The sequence below is a fragment of the Aulonocara stuartgranti genome, assembly GCF_965226115.1.
Source record: "Aulonocara stuartgranti genome assembly, chromosome: 3".
Lineage (NCBI taxonomy): Eukaryota > Metazoa > Chordata > Actinopteri > Cichliformes > Cichlidae > Aulonocara > Aulonocara stuartgranti.
In genome coordinates, this window is record NC_138941.1 from 49,572,479 (window position 1) to 49,588,850 (window position 16,372).

The 16,372-nt window shown below is 38.0% G+C and overlaps 2 protein-coding genes across 2 annotated transcripts; both read left to right on the top strand.

Moving 5' to 3' along the window:
• Positions 1-877: 877 nt before the first annotated feature.
• LOC309703275 (butyrophilin subfamily 2 member A1-like) lies at positions 878-7,428 on the top strand. Its single transcript, XM_082528026.1, has 6 exons — positions 878-998; positions 3,052-3,393; positions 3,765-3,978; positions 4,140-4,204; positions 6,573-6,692; positions 6,831-7,428. Exons 2-6 carry the CDS (start codon positions 3,225-3,227, stop codon positions 7,361-7,363), a joined length of 1,101 nt encoding a protein of 366 aa, XP_082384152.1. The 5' UTR covers positions 878-998; positions 3,052-3,224; the 3' UTR covers positions 7,364-7,428.
• Positions 7,429-10,326: 2,898 nt separating this feature from the next.
• Positions 10,327-14,771, top strand: LOC309703274 (butyrophilin subfamily 2 member A2-like). Its single transcript, XM_082528025.1, has 6 exons — positions 10,327-10,501; positions 12,206-12,544; positions 12,679-12,892; positions 13,112-13,176; positions 13,354-13,467; positions 13,716-14,771. Exons 1-6 carry the CDS (start codon positions 10,396-10,398, stop codon positions 14,132-14,134), a joined length of 1,257 nt encoding a protein of 418 aa, XP_082384151.1. The 5' UTR covers positions 10,327-10,395; the 3' UTR covers positions 14,135-14,771.
• Positions 14,772-16,372: the final 1,601 nt, after the last annotated feature.

Below are 16,372 nucleotides of genomic sequence, written 5' to 3' on the forward strand. Positions count from 1 at the left end.
GGAAGGCAAAATCAGAATGACTTGATATTGATATGGTATCACTGTGGGGCTGTATACTGTTGATCTAAAGTGGAATTACCCTGTGGAAACAGGAATTTTCCATTTTAGAGCATTTTGAAATCACTGAAAGGTAGGTCAATTATGGACAATTTGAAAAGTATTTTATTTTGGAAGGCATAATAACAGAATGACTTGATACTGATATGGTATCACTGTGGGTCTGTATACTGTTGATCTAAAGTGGAATTACCCTGTGGAAACAAGAGTTTTTCATTTTAGAGCATTTTGAATCGTTAGAAGATTAAGTCAAATATCGACAATTTCAAAGGGCCATTACTATGAAAGGCAAAATCAGACTGACTTGATATTGATATGGTATTACTGTGAAAAAGACTGTGGTTGGAAAGTGTTAATATAAAGTTCAAATAGTATTTGGAAATACGACTTTTGCTTTTAAGAGCATTATGAAGTCATTGAAAGAGTAGTTCAAAAATGAAGATTCACAGGGCTTTTACTTTGAAATCCAAAATAAGATGGCCTTGATAGTGACAGGGCACAATTAGGGTACAAGGCTGTGTCATATAGATCTAACATTAGAGTTTGTAAAAATAAAAAAAAAAATAAAAAAAAGAAGCCTAAATTATATGTTATTATGTTCTTAACATATCTGTTAATTCACTCGAAGTTGGCTTTTCTTTTGAAATCCGGTTTCCACATCCATTCCCGTAATACTTTGAATACACAGGGAACGTAAAACAAACTGGAGGCTGGCTTGACTGCAAGTCTCGAATTGGAGGCAGGCTTGACACCAGTTTCCTTTTTTGCCAAACTGTAGTTCGTCATTTTGCTTCAGGCTCTTCCCTGGAGAGGATGTACGAAAGAGTTTAAGAAAGTTTGGGACCTTTTTTCCTTTTTAAAACCCCGTGGATCCAGTGGGTCACTTTTTCTGTGTTTCTCTGTGCTCCTGCTGCTCGTCGCCGCACACTCTTCTTGCACAGGTAGGATTTGGATAAAGGCGAGCGTACAAGAGTGTTTCGGGTGTAGATGGCTTTTCCACGCTCCAGTTTCCAAACCAGACATTAATATATTTGTTATAAAAGCTGCCGGGGACGATCTCCGTGCAGCAGCTGCTCGGTCAAAACGAGCCCGTTCAGGAAGCAGAGGTTGTCTGAATAGTCAGGTTTTTAAGGTTTCTTCGTACTTCAGTTGATTCACGGAAAGCGTAGGCTTTTATTGAGGCGTGACAAAGTAACTTTACAGAAGCACAAGAAAAAGGAGTGTAAAAAAAAGGAGGGGACAAAAAGGATAAAAGGACAAAAAAAATAATCTCCTGATTGGTCTGTGAGAAAAAAGAAAAAAAGACAACTTATAAGAACATAAAACATCCCATAATTGCGAGACTACAGCGCTATGTTTCGAAAAGGGAAGTCGGTATATCTGAGAAACAGAGATAACGATCTTAATGCGTTTAAAAGCGACGACTGTGAAGTCGGGCTTTAAGGCTTTAAAAGTGTGTCCCTGCTGGTTCTGTGTTAATGCTGCTAACATGAGTGTGATCTTCGGTCATCTATTATGTGCTAAAGGCGTCGACTTCAGTGAGCAGATGTTTGCATTTGTCGAAAGAATTAAAAGGTAAAAACAGGAAGTGGGTTTTGCTTCGATGAGTGGCAGTGAGTGTTTCACGTCGCCGTGGGGAAATTGTGGCCCACTCACCTTTGGCGTCTTGCTTTAATCCCGTCAGACTGGAGGGTTTCCCAGCATGGACAGCTGTTTAAGGTCATCATAAACGCTTTTTTGCAGTTCTGGCTGCCAAGTGTGAAACCTATTAAGATAAGATAAGAAAAGAAAAGATAAGATAGTAAATCTTTATTAGTCACAGAGATTGGACAAATATAATAAGAACATAAACTTAAATATGTGATTGAATATAGATTAGCATAATCTTAGGACAATGACACCATGGAAACAATATAGAAAAACATTGTACTGTCTTGTACTGTAGGTATGTGACTGCTCTGGTTTGTGTGGGCGTGTGCAGAACAGTCAGACTGTGTTTGCTCTGAATGTTGACTAACAGTTAAAGTCGTGATCTACCAAAGCTCAACATATGTTTATTGCTGAAACTTCCAAAAGCAGCTTCAGTGACAGATTCTCACTGCCTGAGTTTTATCCTTTAGATTTCAGGGACAAGTTCACAGGATGTTTAGAGTATATCAGTGGCATGTTTGGTAAACACACCTCCCCCTTCCTATTAAATGTGGCCCATCATATTATTCATGTTGCATCCCGTAATCGTCTTTCAATTCTGTTGAAGAAGTTGAAGGTAGCTGGAAATGTTTGTCTCTGCTCAGCTTGTGATCGTGCTGTGCAGACAGACTTGTATAACCCCAGAGAATTCAGCAGTTTCACAAGGACAAAAGTGCAGAAGTAGTCGACATCAAACAGACATAAATTTACTTTCAGAAGTATTCTCATTGCACATGTGCGTGACCTTTTACGTTGCTTTAACAATGTACAAGCCAGAAAAAAAACAACCCTTGAAAGATCATTTCCACATCCTTTCTTTCTAATACAGATATGTGTTTAGAGCAGATTGGTGATTTCTTATCTGTAGGGACCCTACTAGCAGATTTGTAGTCCCTCTTTTTGTTAAAAATGTTAAAAAGGGTTTACTATTCTGAGCTTTATCTTCATGGTTTGGTTATTGAAGTCTTTTAGCACCTTTCCACACAAAATATCCCTTATTTGAAGCATCTTTATCTATTATAGTCAGTTTTCTTCAACATCAAACAGAGCCAAGCTGAAAAACTGCCTAAAACTGAGATGTTTAGCAGCATCTGAAGCCACAGGCATTACTCATGCATGCACATGCCCTATATGTATGAGTAATCTGTTGTCCTCTGGGTTTCTAACAAGAAGCTGCACCCTATAAATGTGCTTACTTTGTGTGATGAGTAACTATATTGTTGCTACACAGATAAAATGTGTTAGAACTCTTTTCAAAACACAGTCATGACCTACTCACTGTTTTATGCCTTTTTCTCTTCACAGGAACAGCGACCTCAGCAAACAATGTACCAAAGATCGTAGCCTCTGCAGGTGAAACTGTCCTCCTGCCCTGCAGCACCACTGCTAGCGACGATGTACCAGCAGTGGAGTGGAGTAGGGAGGGTTTACCTCCAGATATTGCCTTCCTGTACCGAGATGGATGTGAGACCTTCGAGATGAAGAATCCAGTCTTTCGGTACAGAACAAACCTCATCAGGGATGAACTTCACCATGGAAACCTGTCAATGGTGATGTCCAACGTGCAGCGAAATGACAGTGGAAAATACCAGTGTGCGATTGTTAGGAACCCGAAAACAGTCATCGCAAGAGTGGAGCTGTTTGTAGGTACGTCCACTCAAAGATTAGAGCTGCATTTAATCCCCCTAAAGTAATTTTCTTCACTTTGTAAGTCTGCACGCACCTCACGTTTTGGTTTATGTTTCTTTAAACAACCTGAGGAGTGCATTTCACAGATTTCGTTCTTTATTCTAAGCAGCAGTAACTGTCTGCAGGGACCGTTTCTGCAGACAGAGGGCATTTTCACCCACATCATTTGTGACAAAGGTTCTCTTGGGTTCAAATGCAGATTCTTTAGTCATGTATCTCTATCTTAAAGCTCGGATGAGATTTCCTAATTGTTTCTCACAGTTTTCTATGGACATTTGAACTGAAATGTTGGTCATAGACAACAGCCTGAATAATTCTTACTTTTGCAGGTGCTGTTTCTGAGCCGACACTCTCAGTTGTTCCAGATGTGGGAGGTGGACTGACTCTGCAGTGTGAGGCCAGGTGTTGGTTTCCTGAGCCTACGATTAGATTTCTTGATGCTCAGGGAAATGAAATCAGTGCTGAAGACCCAAAGAGAGATAAAGAGTCTTTGGGATGCTTCACCGTCAAAAGAAGAGTGACTCTGCAGACTGCTACCAACAGGTTTCATTACAGTATTAATACTCAAACTTAAAGTGGCTCAATCTGGGTCATTTAGTTAAACTAAGTGGGATATGTTTTCAGAATATTTTCTGTGTGCACACTTTCTTCTTTTTCTAGAATAGCAAAGGAATAAATCCTAAATATGTGTCTTTTGATCACAGGGTCACCTGCAGAGTTCACCAGCCTGAGGTAAACCAGACCAGGGACTCAGAGATTTACATATCAGGTACACCAGAACTTTAACAAACACCTGGATGAATAAATAATTGTTATTTAAATTAGATTTAGACTTAGATTTAAAAACAGTAACTTCTCAGTAAATAACAATCAAATTTAACTATATTTTGGATGTTAAAAAACAAACGTGTTGTTAGTATATCTTCTAACATCGCATTACTCCTGCAGTTCTGCAGTTCAATGTATATGGGCTACAGATAAGCAATCATTCTAAATATTTATTTTAATATTTCTAAAGTTATTTAAATACAACCGGAGATGAACAACAGCATGACATGTTACATTTTGTGATTATTTATTTAACAGAAGATGCATAAGCAACGTGAAACCACATACAGCCCATGAATCAGTAGTTTTGAAAACACCTTGGGAGTGATAACTTGGTGTAATTGCTTTTTGCATAACTTTATCAGTGTCTCACAATGTTTTGGGGGAGTTTTGGTCCACTCTTCTTCACTACATTGTGTCAGTTGCTCCTGTCTCACCACTAGGGATGGGTATTGATAAGATTTTCACGATTCCAATTCCATTTTCGATTCTGTTTAACGATTTGATTCTTTATCGATTCTTTTTAAAAAAGGAGAACACTAAGGACGATTAGCTTAGAACTTTGTTTCATATCTTCTCTTTGAACAAGATAGAAATTTAGGAGTAACATGGCCTTACAAACCCAACAGTGAGATCTTAAGAGATCCACAGCTTACGGCTCTTCAATGGGGTGTCACAGGGTCCCCAGGAAAAAAAATTCTAAATGTAAAATAATAAAATAAATATTCTTCTGTAGCAATAACAAAGTATAACATAAATTATTCTGTAGCAATTACACAAGAATATCCAGTAATGTCCCGCCTACAATTAAACACATGCACTTACCGAAAATTGGGGGCATCTGCTGTGGCAAATGGGTTCAAGCCTTTGACCACAAACTTAGTCACTGCTCGGTGACATTCGTCTATCCTGGCCTGAAAGGAGACGCTACCGGTAGACTGCAGCGAGAGCTGCCAGCATCTGAGCCAGACTCTGTCTGTCTCTCTCATCATGGTCACCTAAATGCACATTAATGGCAGGTTTTGTAATAAGGCAGATCGCGCTAACATAATATGCACTGTTAGTTGATTATTTACCTGCCGCATTAACGGGAGAGGACGTGCAAACGTTACCGCTGCTGCTGGGTTGAGATTCACGAGTTTGGAGCGGAATTAAAAACACGACATTCATTTAAGGTCATCGCGTGTTTTGTGAGCAAATTATGCTGCTTTTGCATATTCGTAGTGTTTCCTCCCTTAAATGAAATATCTACTTTGCAAGTATTGCAAGTTGCCCTGTTGTCATCCGTTCTCGTAAAGTATAATGAAAGTTTTGAGCGTTTGAGCCGCTTAGGTACCGTGTTTCCTGCCAGGTAAATGACGCTCCGCAACGCGGTGACGTCATTCGGGGCGACTGGAATCGATAAGGGAATCGTTTGCAAAAATGGCAAACAATTCCAAGGAATTGAAACAGTGGGAACCGGTTCTCAACAAGAACCGGTTTTCGATACCCATCCCTACTCACCACAGCATTTGAGTCAGTTTGGTTTGTGGACTTTGACTGGACCATTACAACGTCTTTTTCAGCCATTCTGTTGTAGATCTGCTGCTGTGTTGGGGACCATTATCCCATTGTATGACCCAAATTATACCAACTGAACCTTGGGGTGAATTTGCAGGGACATTTACTCCTGTTAGACTGGCAGCTGTCCTGAACTTTTTCCATTTGTCAATAATCTTTTGCACTGTCGAACTATGGACTTCAGGCTATTTGCAAATGGCCTTGTAACCTATGCCAGATTAATGATCAACAACAGTTGCCTCTATAAGCTCATTGCTGGAGTCCTTTTTTTTTTTTTTTTGCGCATTGATCTGACCTTGGGGTGAATTTGCTGGGATGTCTGCTCGAGGCAGAGTTGTTGCATTGTGTTAGCACACACTTGAATGCTCCAGACCTGCAGACTTTTATTGCTCGTGATCAATTAATCAAGTGCGTTTGATCAGCTGCAGCTGGCTGCTTACCCTCTTAATTCCTATGAAGGCATTAAGGGTGTACTTTGGTTTCCCACAGACTGCTTTTGCATTTTGTCTTATTTTTGTTAAATAAATAAAGACACGTTTTGTAATTAAATTATTTTCAAACTGTATGGCCCAGATCATATTTTTATATTTATATTACTATGCGTTGATATGTAAACCTTAGTGGTAACATTTCAGTTAAAAGCAGCTTAGAAAACAAACTATGGAGATAATCTTCTCGTGTAATGAGTTTTATTTTATCCCATTGTTCGTGCTTGATCTTTTTTTTTTTTTTTTTTTAAATCATTTCAGATGAATGCATGAAATCCTCCACTCGAATCATCGCAACTGCTGTGGTGACGACCATCATGGTGCACACAGTAATCTGTGTTTTTACTTTGCTCTTTTTAGTCCAGAGAGGTTACTTGTCTGGTAAGTCAGTTTTTTTGGCTCTATGTTTAACTGTTACTAAGTATTTTTTCATTCACTAACTTTTGTCTTTGTTGTAAGATCAGTGACCGTCAGGAGTGAAAGAAGTGCTAACTGTATATTTTTTTTGTGTTCATACAGTGGGACGACAAAAATCGAGCTTGGAGAAAGACGAGATCAAGCGATTAACTAAAGAGCTGAACGACCTCAAATCCAGGCAGAGTCCAGCACAACAGTCCAGCCAGTCCTCAAATAACCCTAGATCCTCACCAGGCACCTCTGAATGTGGCATCCCACCCCCACCAAAGTCTCCCTACCAAAGCAAGCCCCTTAAGCCAGCATCCTCAGCCAACGGCAGCCATCCAAAATCTGGCACCTTACCCCAGACTAAGGACTCAAAACCTGTTGCGTTAAGACAAAATCCAGCACGCAGCCCACAGATGAGAAGAAGCAGTTATGGCGGCAGTTCTGCTGTCTCAATAACTAATGATGCTGTGTCATTCACTCCTCTAGATTCAAAAGAAAAGCCTTTTCCCCGTTCAACTAGTCTGTCTGTGAAACGGACTCATGGAGTCATTCCAAGGTCTCCACGCAGGAATACTCTCTCAGGCATTTCTAACAACCCATACGGTGTCCTGGCAGATTTATCCGAAGATGAAAATCTGATTGGATAAAGAGTGATAACTAAATGTGATCAGGCAGGTTTAAAAATTGTATAAATAATAATAATAATAATAATAATAATAATAATAATGGATTGGATTTATATAGCGCTTTTCAAGGCACCCAAAGCGCTTTACAATACCACTATCCATTCACTCTCAAATTCATACACTAAATGAAACATCTCAGGTTAGTGACTGAATCTTAGTAAAAGCTGTCAGTTAGATAGAAGTTTGGGTGGTTTGGAAAAAAAAAAGGAAAAGTAACGTATGTGTACAAAATTCTTCCCACTGAGCCTCTAAAGCCGGCTGAATCATCAGCTTCGAGCAGCTAAGATCTCCGTAGCAGATTACCCTAAATCTTTGCAGCTTGAGAGTGATCCATATTGTAATAGCTGTTACACAAGGCTGCCTATAAGAAAGGTTTTAGTGTAATCTATTTATAAAATAGAAACTTGCAATAAGTTGTTGACCACTACTATTCCTGCAAGATGCTGACATTCAGTCACAGTATTTGGGTCGGATTGACCCTCATTTACTAGTTTATTAACAGCATATAGACACAAATCTGTTGTGTGTGTTTTATCCCCATTCCCATATAGTTTGTTCATACTTTATGAACAAATAAAGGCAAGCACTGCCAACATTTAAAATGAATACTATTTTACCACTACTACTATTTTTCTTTTACTTGAGCCACAGTGAATGTCTCAGTTCAATGCAATTCATTTTTATATTTATGTAGTACAAAATCACAGCAACAGATTGCCTTAAGGTGCTTTATATTGTAAAGATCCTACAATAATATGAAAGTGTGAATTCTATTCAGAGCCTCTGTTACTTCAGCCTTACTGCTTTTCCATCACTCTGATGGAAAGCACAAATGCTTTAAGTGTTTACTTTTCACTCCTGGGACTTTGTTGCCGGGAATTAAATTCTTGTTGTTTCGCACTTTTCTCTTTAATGTGATGTTTATAAATGATGTCATTTTGCATTTGTGTTCCATTACAGAGATTCGACTGATGGGGTTTTGTACAGTTTCATGGTATAAAAGTTACATTTGTTAAAAAATTGATCATGCTGCAGTCTTTGTGCATTAAATGAGACTAAATAAAACCAGAGTGCTTCCTGTCTTTGAGCAGTATATTATTGAAAACTTTGCAAGCTGCAGATTGAAAAGTTTGAAGTTTTATTATATTTATAGGAATAAACACTTGATCATCTTTGATCCAGTAAGAATTGAGGTTTTGCCACATTTAGTGTTATCAAATAAGGATGCTTTTTTGTTTTATTTGTAAACATTTATTTTTACACTGTTCAAAAAATCAAAAGGACACTTTTTAAATTGATATTAGCATCATGTCAGAAAATGAATTTACGGCACCTTACTAAAGGCAGTAGTAATAAGGTAACAATAACATCTCTCTTTCTATGACCCTACATCAAAAAGTCCTCAGTGGACATTAAAGCTGGACCTCAGTGGCATTTTGGACACTAAGCAGCTATTGTCAGTAGATGTCAGGCTGACACTGAGGGCAAGAAAGACACACACTCACATTCAAACATACTCTACACACTAACATGATACACATTGTTATTTGGTTGAAATATTAACCCTTTGTGTTGTGAATTAACTGCTTATATTATTTAAACCTGGCCATTCTCTGTGTGTGCAAACTAACATTGTTTTAGTTGTTTTACACAACACAACCTTAACCATGAATACAATAATTTTAAGAAATCAACATTAACTGCATCTGTTTAATTAGCTGACAGAGAAATGTGTGAGAGAGAAAAGTGGTGTCACACTTCTCCAAGTTGACTTTTATTAGCAGGTGCTGGGTTTGAATCCTCCATGAAGCTGACAGTTGTTTTTAATCTATAAAGCATATTTGTATGCTCATGCCTGACTGCTGAGAGGAGCTAAAAATAAACACTTTATAATTACAAAGTTGCAATATTTTCACAATACTTTCCTGCTGTTTAAATAATTTTAATATAAATTTACCTGTTACCTGCCGATATAATCAAACACATGAATCTTAATTAATTTATGTTGATTTATGAAACACATAAAAGAGTCTTCCTTACCTCCTTTGGGATGAAAAAATCACATAAAAACACAACTTAATGTCCCACTTTCCCCACTAACACTACCTTTTTTCGTTAAAATCCTTTGACTTGTTTTTGAGCCTTGTAAATGATGAAATTTGCTCCATAAGCCTGAAATATGTTGACAGCTTTGGTTGTGTGTGCTGTACTTTGCAGTTTCTTATTTCAGTTTCACTCGCTCAGTTTCACTGTATTGTTTTATAGCAGTGATTTACCTCAGAGTCAGACTCATGGTTTGCACAGGGCTTTGCCCGTGAGTTCAATTAAAGCCTCACACTATAAGTTCAAGCTGCTGATAGCAGAACAGCTGCACTGGTATAATGTTAATGAGATTGACTCAATAATTGTTTTCTGGAATAATAGAAAATGTATCATGTTCATAAGCCAGTTAAAATGTGGACATCTCCTGTAGTCGCAGCACACTGGTCGACAAAAGATGTGCAAACTATAAGAAACTCTGACCTTAACACTGACCTATAAATCATTCAAGTGTTATAAGGCTCCAAAATCAAGAGATGAACCAGCGTTTAAACAGAAAGCAGACAGAAATACCGAAAGCACTTAGGTGTTAAAAAAGTTGCGTGTATGACTGTGTGAATGGATGAATGTGTCATATAGTACAATATATTGTACTATATAAAGCCTCCGAGTGGTCAGGTATAGTAGAAAAGCGCTATAGCATCCAGCATTACGAAGCTACTTTCAATTTAATGATTATTAATGAACTTATAATAGATGATGAACGGAAACCTACCTGTATAAGAAGAAGTACTTTGATTGTTGTCTACTAAGCGCTATAAATGTGTAAAATTATCAGACAGCATGATGAAATTATGGCTCTGATCCCGCCTTCTTCTCTTTTTGCGACTTGAACTACAACAGTCGAAACTGTTCCACTTCGTCTGTATCGGGCTGCTCTCTGAAGAGGAACCATGGACGAAGTCAACAAAGTTTGTTTTGATGCCTGTTTGAACAGGTCGCTGTGGTTTGTCCGCCTGCTCCTGCTCGCCGCTGTCCTGTCCTCATCTTGTTGTACAGGTGAGATTTATGGATTTGTGTTTTCAGCGAGTCACTTTACAAATGTTAACACAGAGTCGCTGTAAAAGTGCGTATCTGTCTACCTTTAATGCCTTTGCTAAAGTTTCTGTATTATTCTGTATCGAATATCTGACGATAAAAGCAGGATGTTGTTTGACTATTTGTTTACATTTTGAGGAAACAAGCTCAAAATCTGTGTGTCAGTCATTTACAGAGCTTCTCTGTGTTTAAACTTGAAACGCTGAGCGATATTATCAAATGTTTCTCACAATCTGAATGTTGCAGTTCATTTCTACGTTTAGGGGAAGTTCATTTTGACCGACATGACTCGACTAAATTGACACCCAGTTCCTCAATTCTTATTTCAAGTTGAAGTTCACTCACTTCCAAAGGTTATTTTTGGATCATTTCTGTTGTAGAGCATCGACTGCAGTCAGCAGGGAAATCACACTGCTGCTGATGTTTGTGTGCAAACAGCAAATGACCACAGTTTCCAAAATACAGCGATTTACTGTGACATCAATGTGCGCAATGTGTGACACCCGTACAGTAAAACATTTTTCAGAGTACTTTTTGTGTACGTTTATCGGTGATTTTGCTGTCACGGTTGCAGCAGAGATTAACAGTGTGGTTTTGTGCTAAAAATGTGCTTTTAATGTGTTTTCTTTATAACTGTCCCTCAGTTTTATTGCAAAGTTTCCTACAAATGTTTGTTCTACATTTATTTGACTCACGTTATGCAGGAAGTTTAAGAATCTGCCTCACATGACAGGATTTCCTTTGTTGCGCATGCTATGAAAAAGGCAACAAAACAAAAATTGAAGTAAATTTACTACTTGCACGTACACAGAAATGTTTCAGTGTATTTGTGCATGACGTTTTACCTGCCTGGAACTGTGAGTCTCCTGCTGGAAAAATTATTATGACATTTTGTCTGATTTTTCGTTTGACGTTATGCAGGGATAAACTATCCACAGAGACTGCAACTGTCTCCTCCTTATTTCAGACAAAACAGACATCTTATCTTAAAGACACCACATCACACTAACAGATTAACATCGCTCTCAGACATGTGGTTCGTCTGATATTTAAAGCAGAATGAGGAGGCAGCGCCTTCAGCTTTCAGACCACCCTTCTGTGGAACCAGCTCCCAGTTTCTTACACTCTAAAGCACCTTTAGCTGTTGTAATTTCTCGCTATATACAGGCTGAAAACATGCTTTTCTTATATGGTAATGTTGGGCATGTAAATGTGCAGTCTGTAGGGACTGACACACTTTTGTAACCAGCATTAATTTGCCACAATAGCGACAGTAGGCTGCATTTCTGCGCTGGCCTCGTTTTTCAGCCACAGAGACTCCTGCTTGGGTAATCTGTGGTGAAGAGGTTAGCTATTACAAATATATAAATGAAATTACACATAAGGCTCATCACTGACCTACAACACAGTCTGTGCGTATTTTAGAGTCTCAGTTTCCACAAACAGAAGAAAACTTCAGATTTGTTGGACTATATTGTATCGTGAGAATAAACACTTGTGATGAGACCTGATATTTGTATGAATGCTTTCTGAGCAACTTTTAAAGCATAAAGCAATAATGAGGTTGCTGCTGCACACACACAAACATTTTTTTTAGTAGACTCAGTTCTTTGAATAAACACAGTAATTAGTTCCTCCGTGTTTTGTTATTTCTATTATCCACAGGAAAACCCTCAGTGATTGTCGTACCAAAGATCGTGGCCTTTGCAGGTGAAACTGTCCTCCTGCCCTGCAACATCACCCCAAGTGGAGACGTCCCAACAGTGGAATGGACTAAGGAGAGTTCACTTCCAGATATTGCCTTCCTGTACCGAGATGGGTGTGAAACCTTTGAGATGAAGAATCCAGTGTTTCGGTACCGAACAAACCTCATCAGGCACGAACTTCACAACGGAAACCTGTCAATGGTGATATCCAACCTGCAGATAAGCGACAGTGGAAAATACCACTGTGCGATTATCAGGAAGAAGAAAAAAGTAATCACAACACTGGAGCTGTTTGTAGGTACGTCCACTCAAAGATCAGAGCTGCATTTAATCTCTTTAATGATATCTATCTATCTATCTATCTATCTATCTATCTATCTATCTGGTTGGAAAGTGCAAAGGCTACAATGTGAATATTTAATATTTTTGCAGGTGCCGTTTCTGAGCCGAAACTCTCAGTTGTTCCTGGTGTTGGAGGTGGACTGACTCTGCAATGTGAAGCTAAGTGCTGGTTCCCTGAGCCTAAGATTACATTTCTTGACAATCAGGGAAATGAGATCAGTGCCGAAGACCCAAAGAGAGATGAAGAGTCTTCACGATGCTTCACGGTCAAAGGAAGAGTGTCCCTGCAGACTGCTACCAACAGGTTTAATATCAAATTAAAACTTACCACAAGTTTATATTCTGAATGATGTGTTGGAGAATTTTTATCTTGATCATTTAGTTTGTTTATTTCAAAAAAAAGTTGTACTTGTAAATATACATTGATTAGTGTGTAATTGCATCTTTCAACAGATGCCTTCTCACGCTAACCCCACTGGTGCACATTTTGAATAAGATGTAAATGTGTGTGTTTTGGTCCCAGGGTCACCTGCAGGGTCCACCAGCTGGAGATACATCAGACGAGAGACTCAGAGATTTACCTGCCAGGTAGCTTTAATCAAACACCTGGATTAGCTGTGTCTATGCTTCACTATCCATTAGCTATTCAGACACACAACATTTATTGAGTAAAATGTGCTGATAAAGCAGCTATGAAATTATGCAGGTTCCTCCTCTTTTATCGAAATGCTTTTTCAGGTTCAATCTCTTTTTTTGTCATTACAGATGGATACCAGGGATCCTTCACTGTAACCATTGTAATTACAGTTTTAACCACCTTAACAGCCACTGTCATCTGTTCATGTATTGTGCATTTAGTGAAGAAACACAGCTGCCCTGGTAAGTCAGTTTCTAGGCGTTATTTTTAAAACTGCTAATTCAGTTCAATGAATCATCAAACAAGTGAAGGAAAAGCAAAACAAATAATAAAAAATAAAAGGAAAAAATATACATATGGTAAGAAGCACCTGGATTTTAGCCTGAATTTAGGTTGGCTTTGTCATAACAGTTTGTGTGTGTAATAAGAACAACGAAATGTCAGGAATGAAACAGATGCTAATTATTTTTGTTTTTTTGTGTTCATACAGTGAGAAGACAAAAACGGAGTCTCGATAATCATGGTACGAATGATGAAAGGCAGAGTCCGGTCATCCAGACAAGGGACTGTACAAATGACTCCAAATCCTCATCAAGCATCTCAAATCCCACGATCCCGCCCTCTCCAAAGTCTCATCACAACAACGACAACCCCAGACCAGAGGCCTTGACAACATCTGTCAGCTCCTCACAGACCACAGAAGAAGATTCATCACATCTGGACACCAGCGGCGAGATGAAAAGAAACAGTGATAACAGCAGTTCACTTCCAGTGTTGTCCATTCCGCATGAGCGTCTTCGCCGCTCGTCCACTCGTCGGTCTGTTAGAGGCAGTATACGTGTTCAGCACAGAAACATCATCTCTGAAGACTCAGAGCCGCTGATGGAGATCGGACCTGAAACTAAATGAGGAACGTTTCATAATCAGACAAATGAAACTGTCAGTTAGGTGGGAGTTGACCTCTAAGTATAAACTGATTTGTCATTTATTTCAGGACGCCATCCAAGTGAGTTTCATAGAACAGCATTGCATTTTATAAACATACCAACGTTTTAAATACTTATTTGATAGTTTTTGTTTTGAAATACAGTCAAAGTTGTCATTTTAATGTGCTGACCCAATATCTGCTTTTCTTGATTATCATCGTAGGTAGTAATACGGTTTTATAAGAGAGGCACCTCAATTCAAACTTTATCCACATTCATTTTGTGTAATATATTGGGATATGTATTTATTAGAGCTTTGCTGTAATCTTTTTTGAGTTTTGTAATTATTGTATTATGTAATAGTGCTGTTTTAACTTGCTGGTTACTGTTCTTGGAACAGCTGCAACCACACGATTTGCATTATTTTCACCTGGATTGCTGTGCATGTGAGTATGAAGCTGGCTGAGCTCCAGCCAAAGTAAAACTCCAACACGGACAGCAGTGACAGTGAAAACCACGTCATGTATCATGTAACTGTTTGTGACATTCTGATATAAACACACACACCTATAAAAGAAACTGTAATGTTAAGAACAATAAAAGTTGTTCTTGTGAATCTACAGCTGTCGATTAATTCTGGTTAAAGCAAGTTTTCTTCAGTATTCACTTAATGCAGTCATATTTGAATTCATATCAAACGATTCAAGGTAAAAATGAACTATTTGTAGCCAGTTCAGTTTTCTTCTTTTTCCAAAACCTCAGAAAGAAATGGGCTAAATATTCCTCACATTGCAGCAGAGTAAAAGTAAGTAAAACAAATGAAGGTTTTGGAGTGGTCTATCATCTGGGCTTAAATGTGACTGGATTACAGAGATAATCGTGCAATTCTGGAAGAAGCTGCTGCTTTTCCTCTGTGTATGGAAAACTCCTTTAGAAAGCCTGTTGTAAGGCTGATGTTAAATGTTGATGTTGTTGTTGATGCTGATGTTAAATTAAAGTACAATTGCTTTGTTAATAGTAAACAATGATAAAAAATTTAAGTAGCTTTGACATCATATGCAAAGCACACAGAGTAGCAAAGTGTGATGGTGAGTTACTGAAAAAAGTTTCTGTTAAAAACCATGGCAAAGGTTTAACGTGAGTTTTTAAAGAAACAAGGTATCATTTTTATATCTTTTAATTTTTTACATGGTACATTTTTTTCTGTAGTCTACTGAGGATTTTGTGGTATTTACTGTGAAAGGTTAAATTTGTGGGTTTTATAGGAAGTGTCAGGTGATGTGAGAATTTCAGGAAAGCGAATGCAACTGTTTTTTGTTTTTTTCCAGATGTCTTCCCATAATCGTCTCTCATTTCTGCTGAAACAGTTTAAAATTAACTGTAAATGTTTTTTTCTGCTCAGCTTGTGACGCGTGCTGTGCACAGAGTTCAGGAAATTTGTTTCACAAGGACAAAAAGGATTTACAAAATTGCACAAGTTCATGGTAATGAAATAGAAGTAAATCTACTTAGTACGTGTATGGAAGTATTTTACAGCATTTCTGCACGACTTTCTACTCCACTTGAACTACTTACAGTTATTTTTTTTTAACTATTATACTTTACAAAGCAGTGCAATTAAAACTTTTGAAAGATATTAATTCCACAGCAGTGTGTCCATAGCAGAGTGGTTTCTTAAATATGGGCCCTTTGCTGAATTTCATCCTTTATTTTTTAGTTAAAACATTAAAACAGACCTACTATACTCATTTCAGCCTCCATGTTTCGATTCTTGGAGTCTCCTACAGTAGTTTTGCATGATGCCCACTTCAAAAATATTCCTTCATTTTTAGCTTTTCTTGATCAATTTTAGCCAATTTTCTTCTGATTGGCAGGCTGGTGGGGCTTTTCCTCACAGCCACAGCTGTGTGCCTGACCATGTTAGGAAGATCCCTTTTCTTTGACGTCATACAAAGAGAACTGAGTGTTTACAGCAGACTTTTGGATCACAGAGATTATTAATCTGACATTTTGTGTTGTCTTAGGTTAGAATAAGGGGTACAGTGATTTGCAGTTATTTTCATTTCAATACATTTTGAAAGCACAGAAATAAGTAACAATAATGTAAATAACGTAATGTAACAATAATGCAGCTTAAAAAAACCGTTCACTTTGAACCAGCATAGATTTGTTTGTTTTCTAAACACTTAAATTAAAATATATTAAATACATGTCTTTTGTT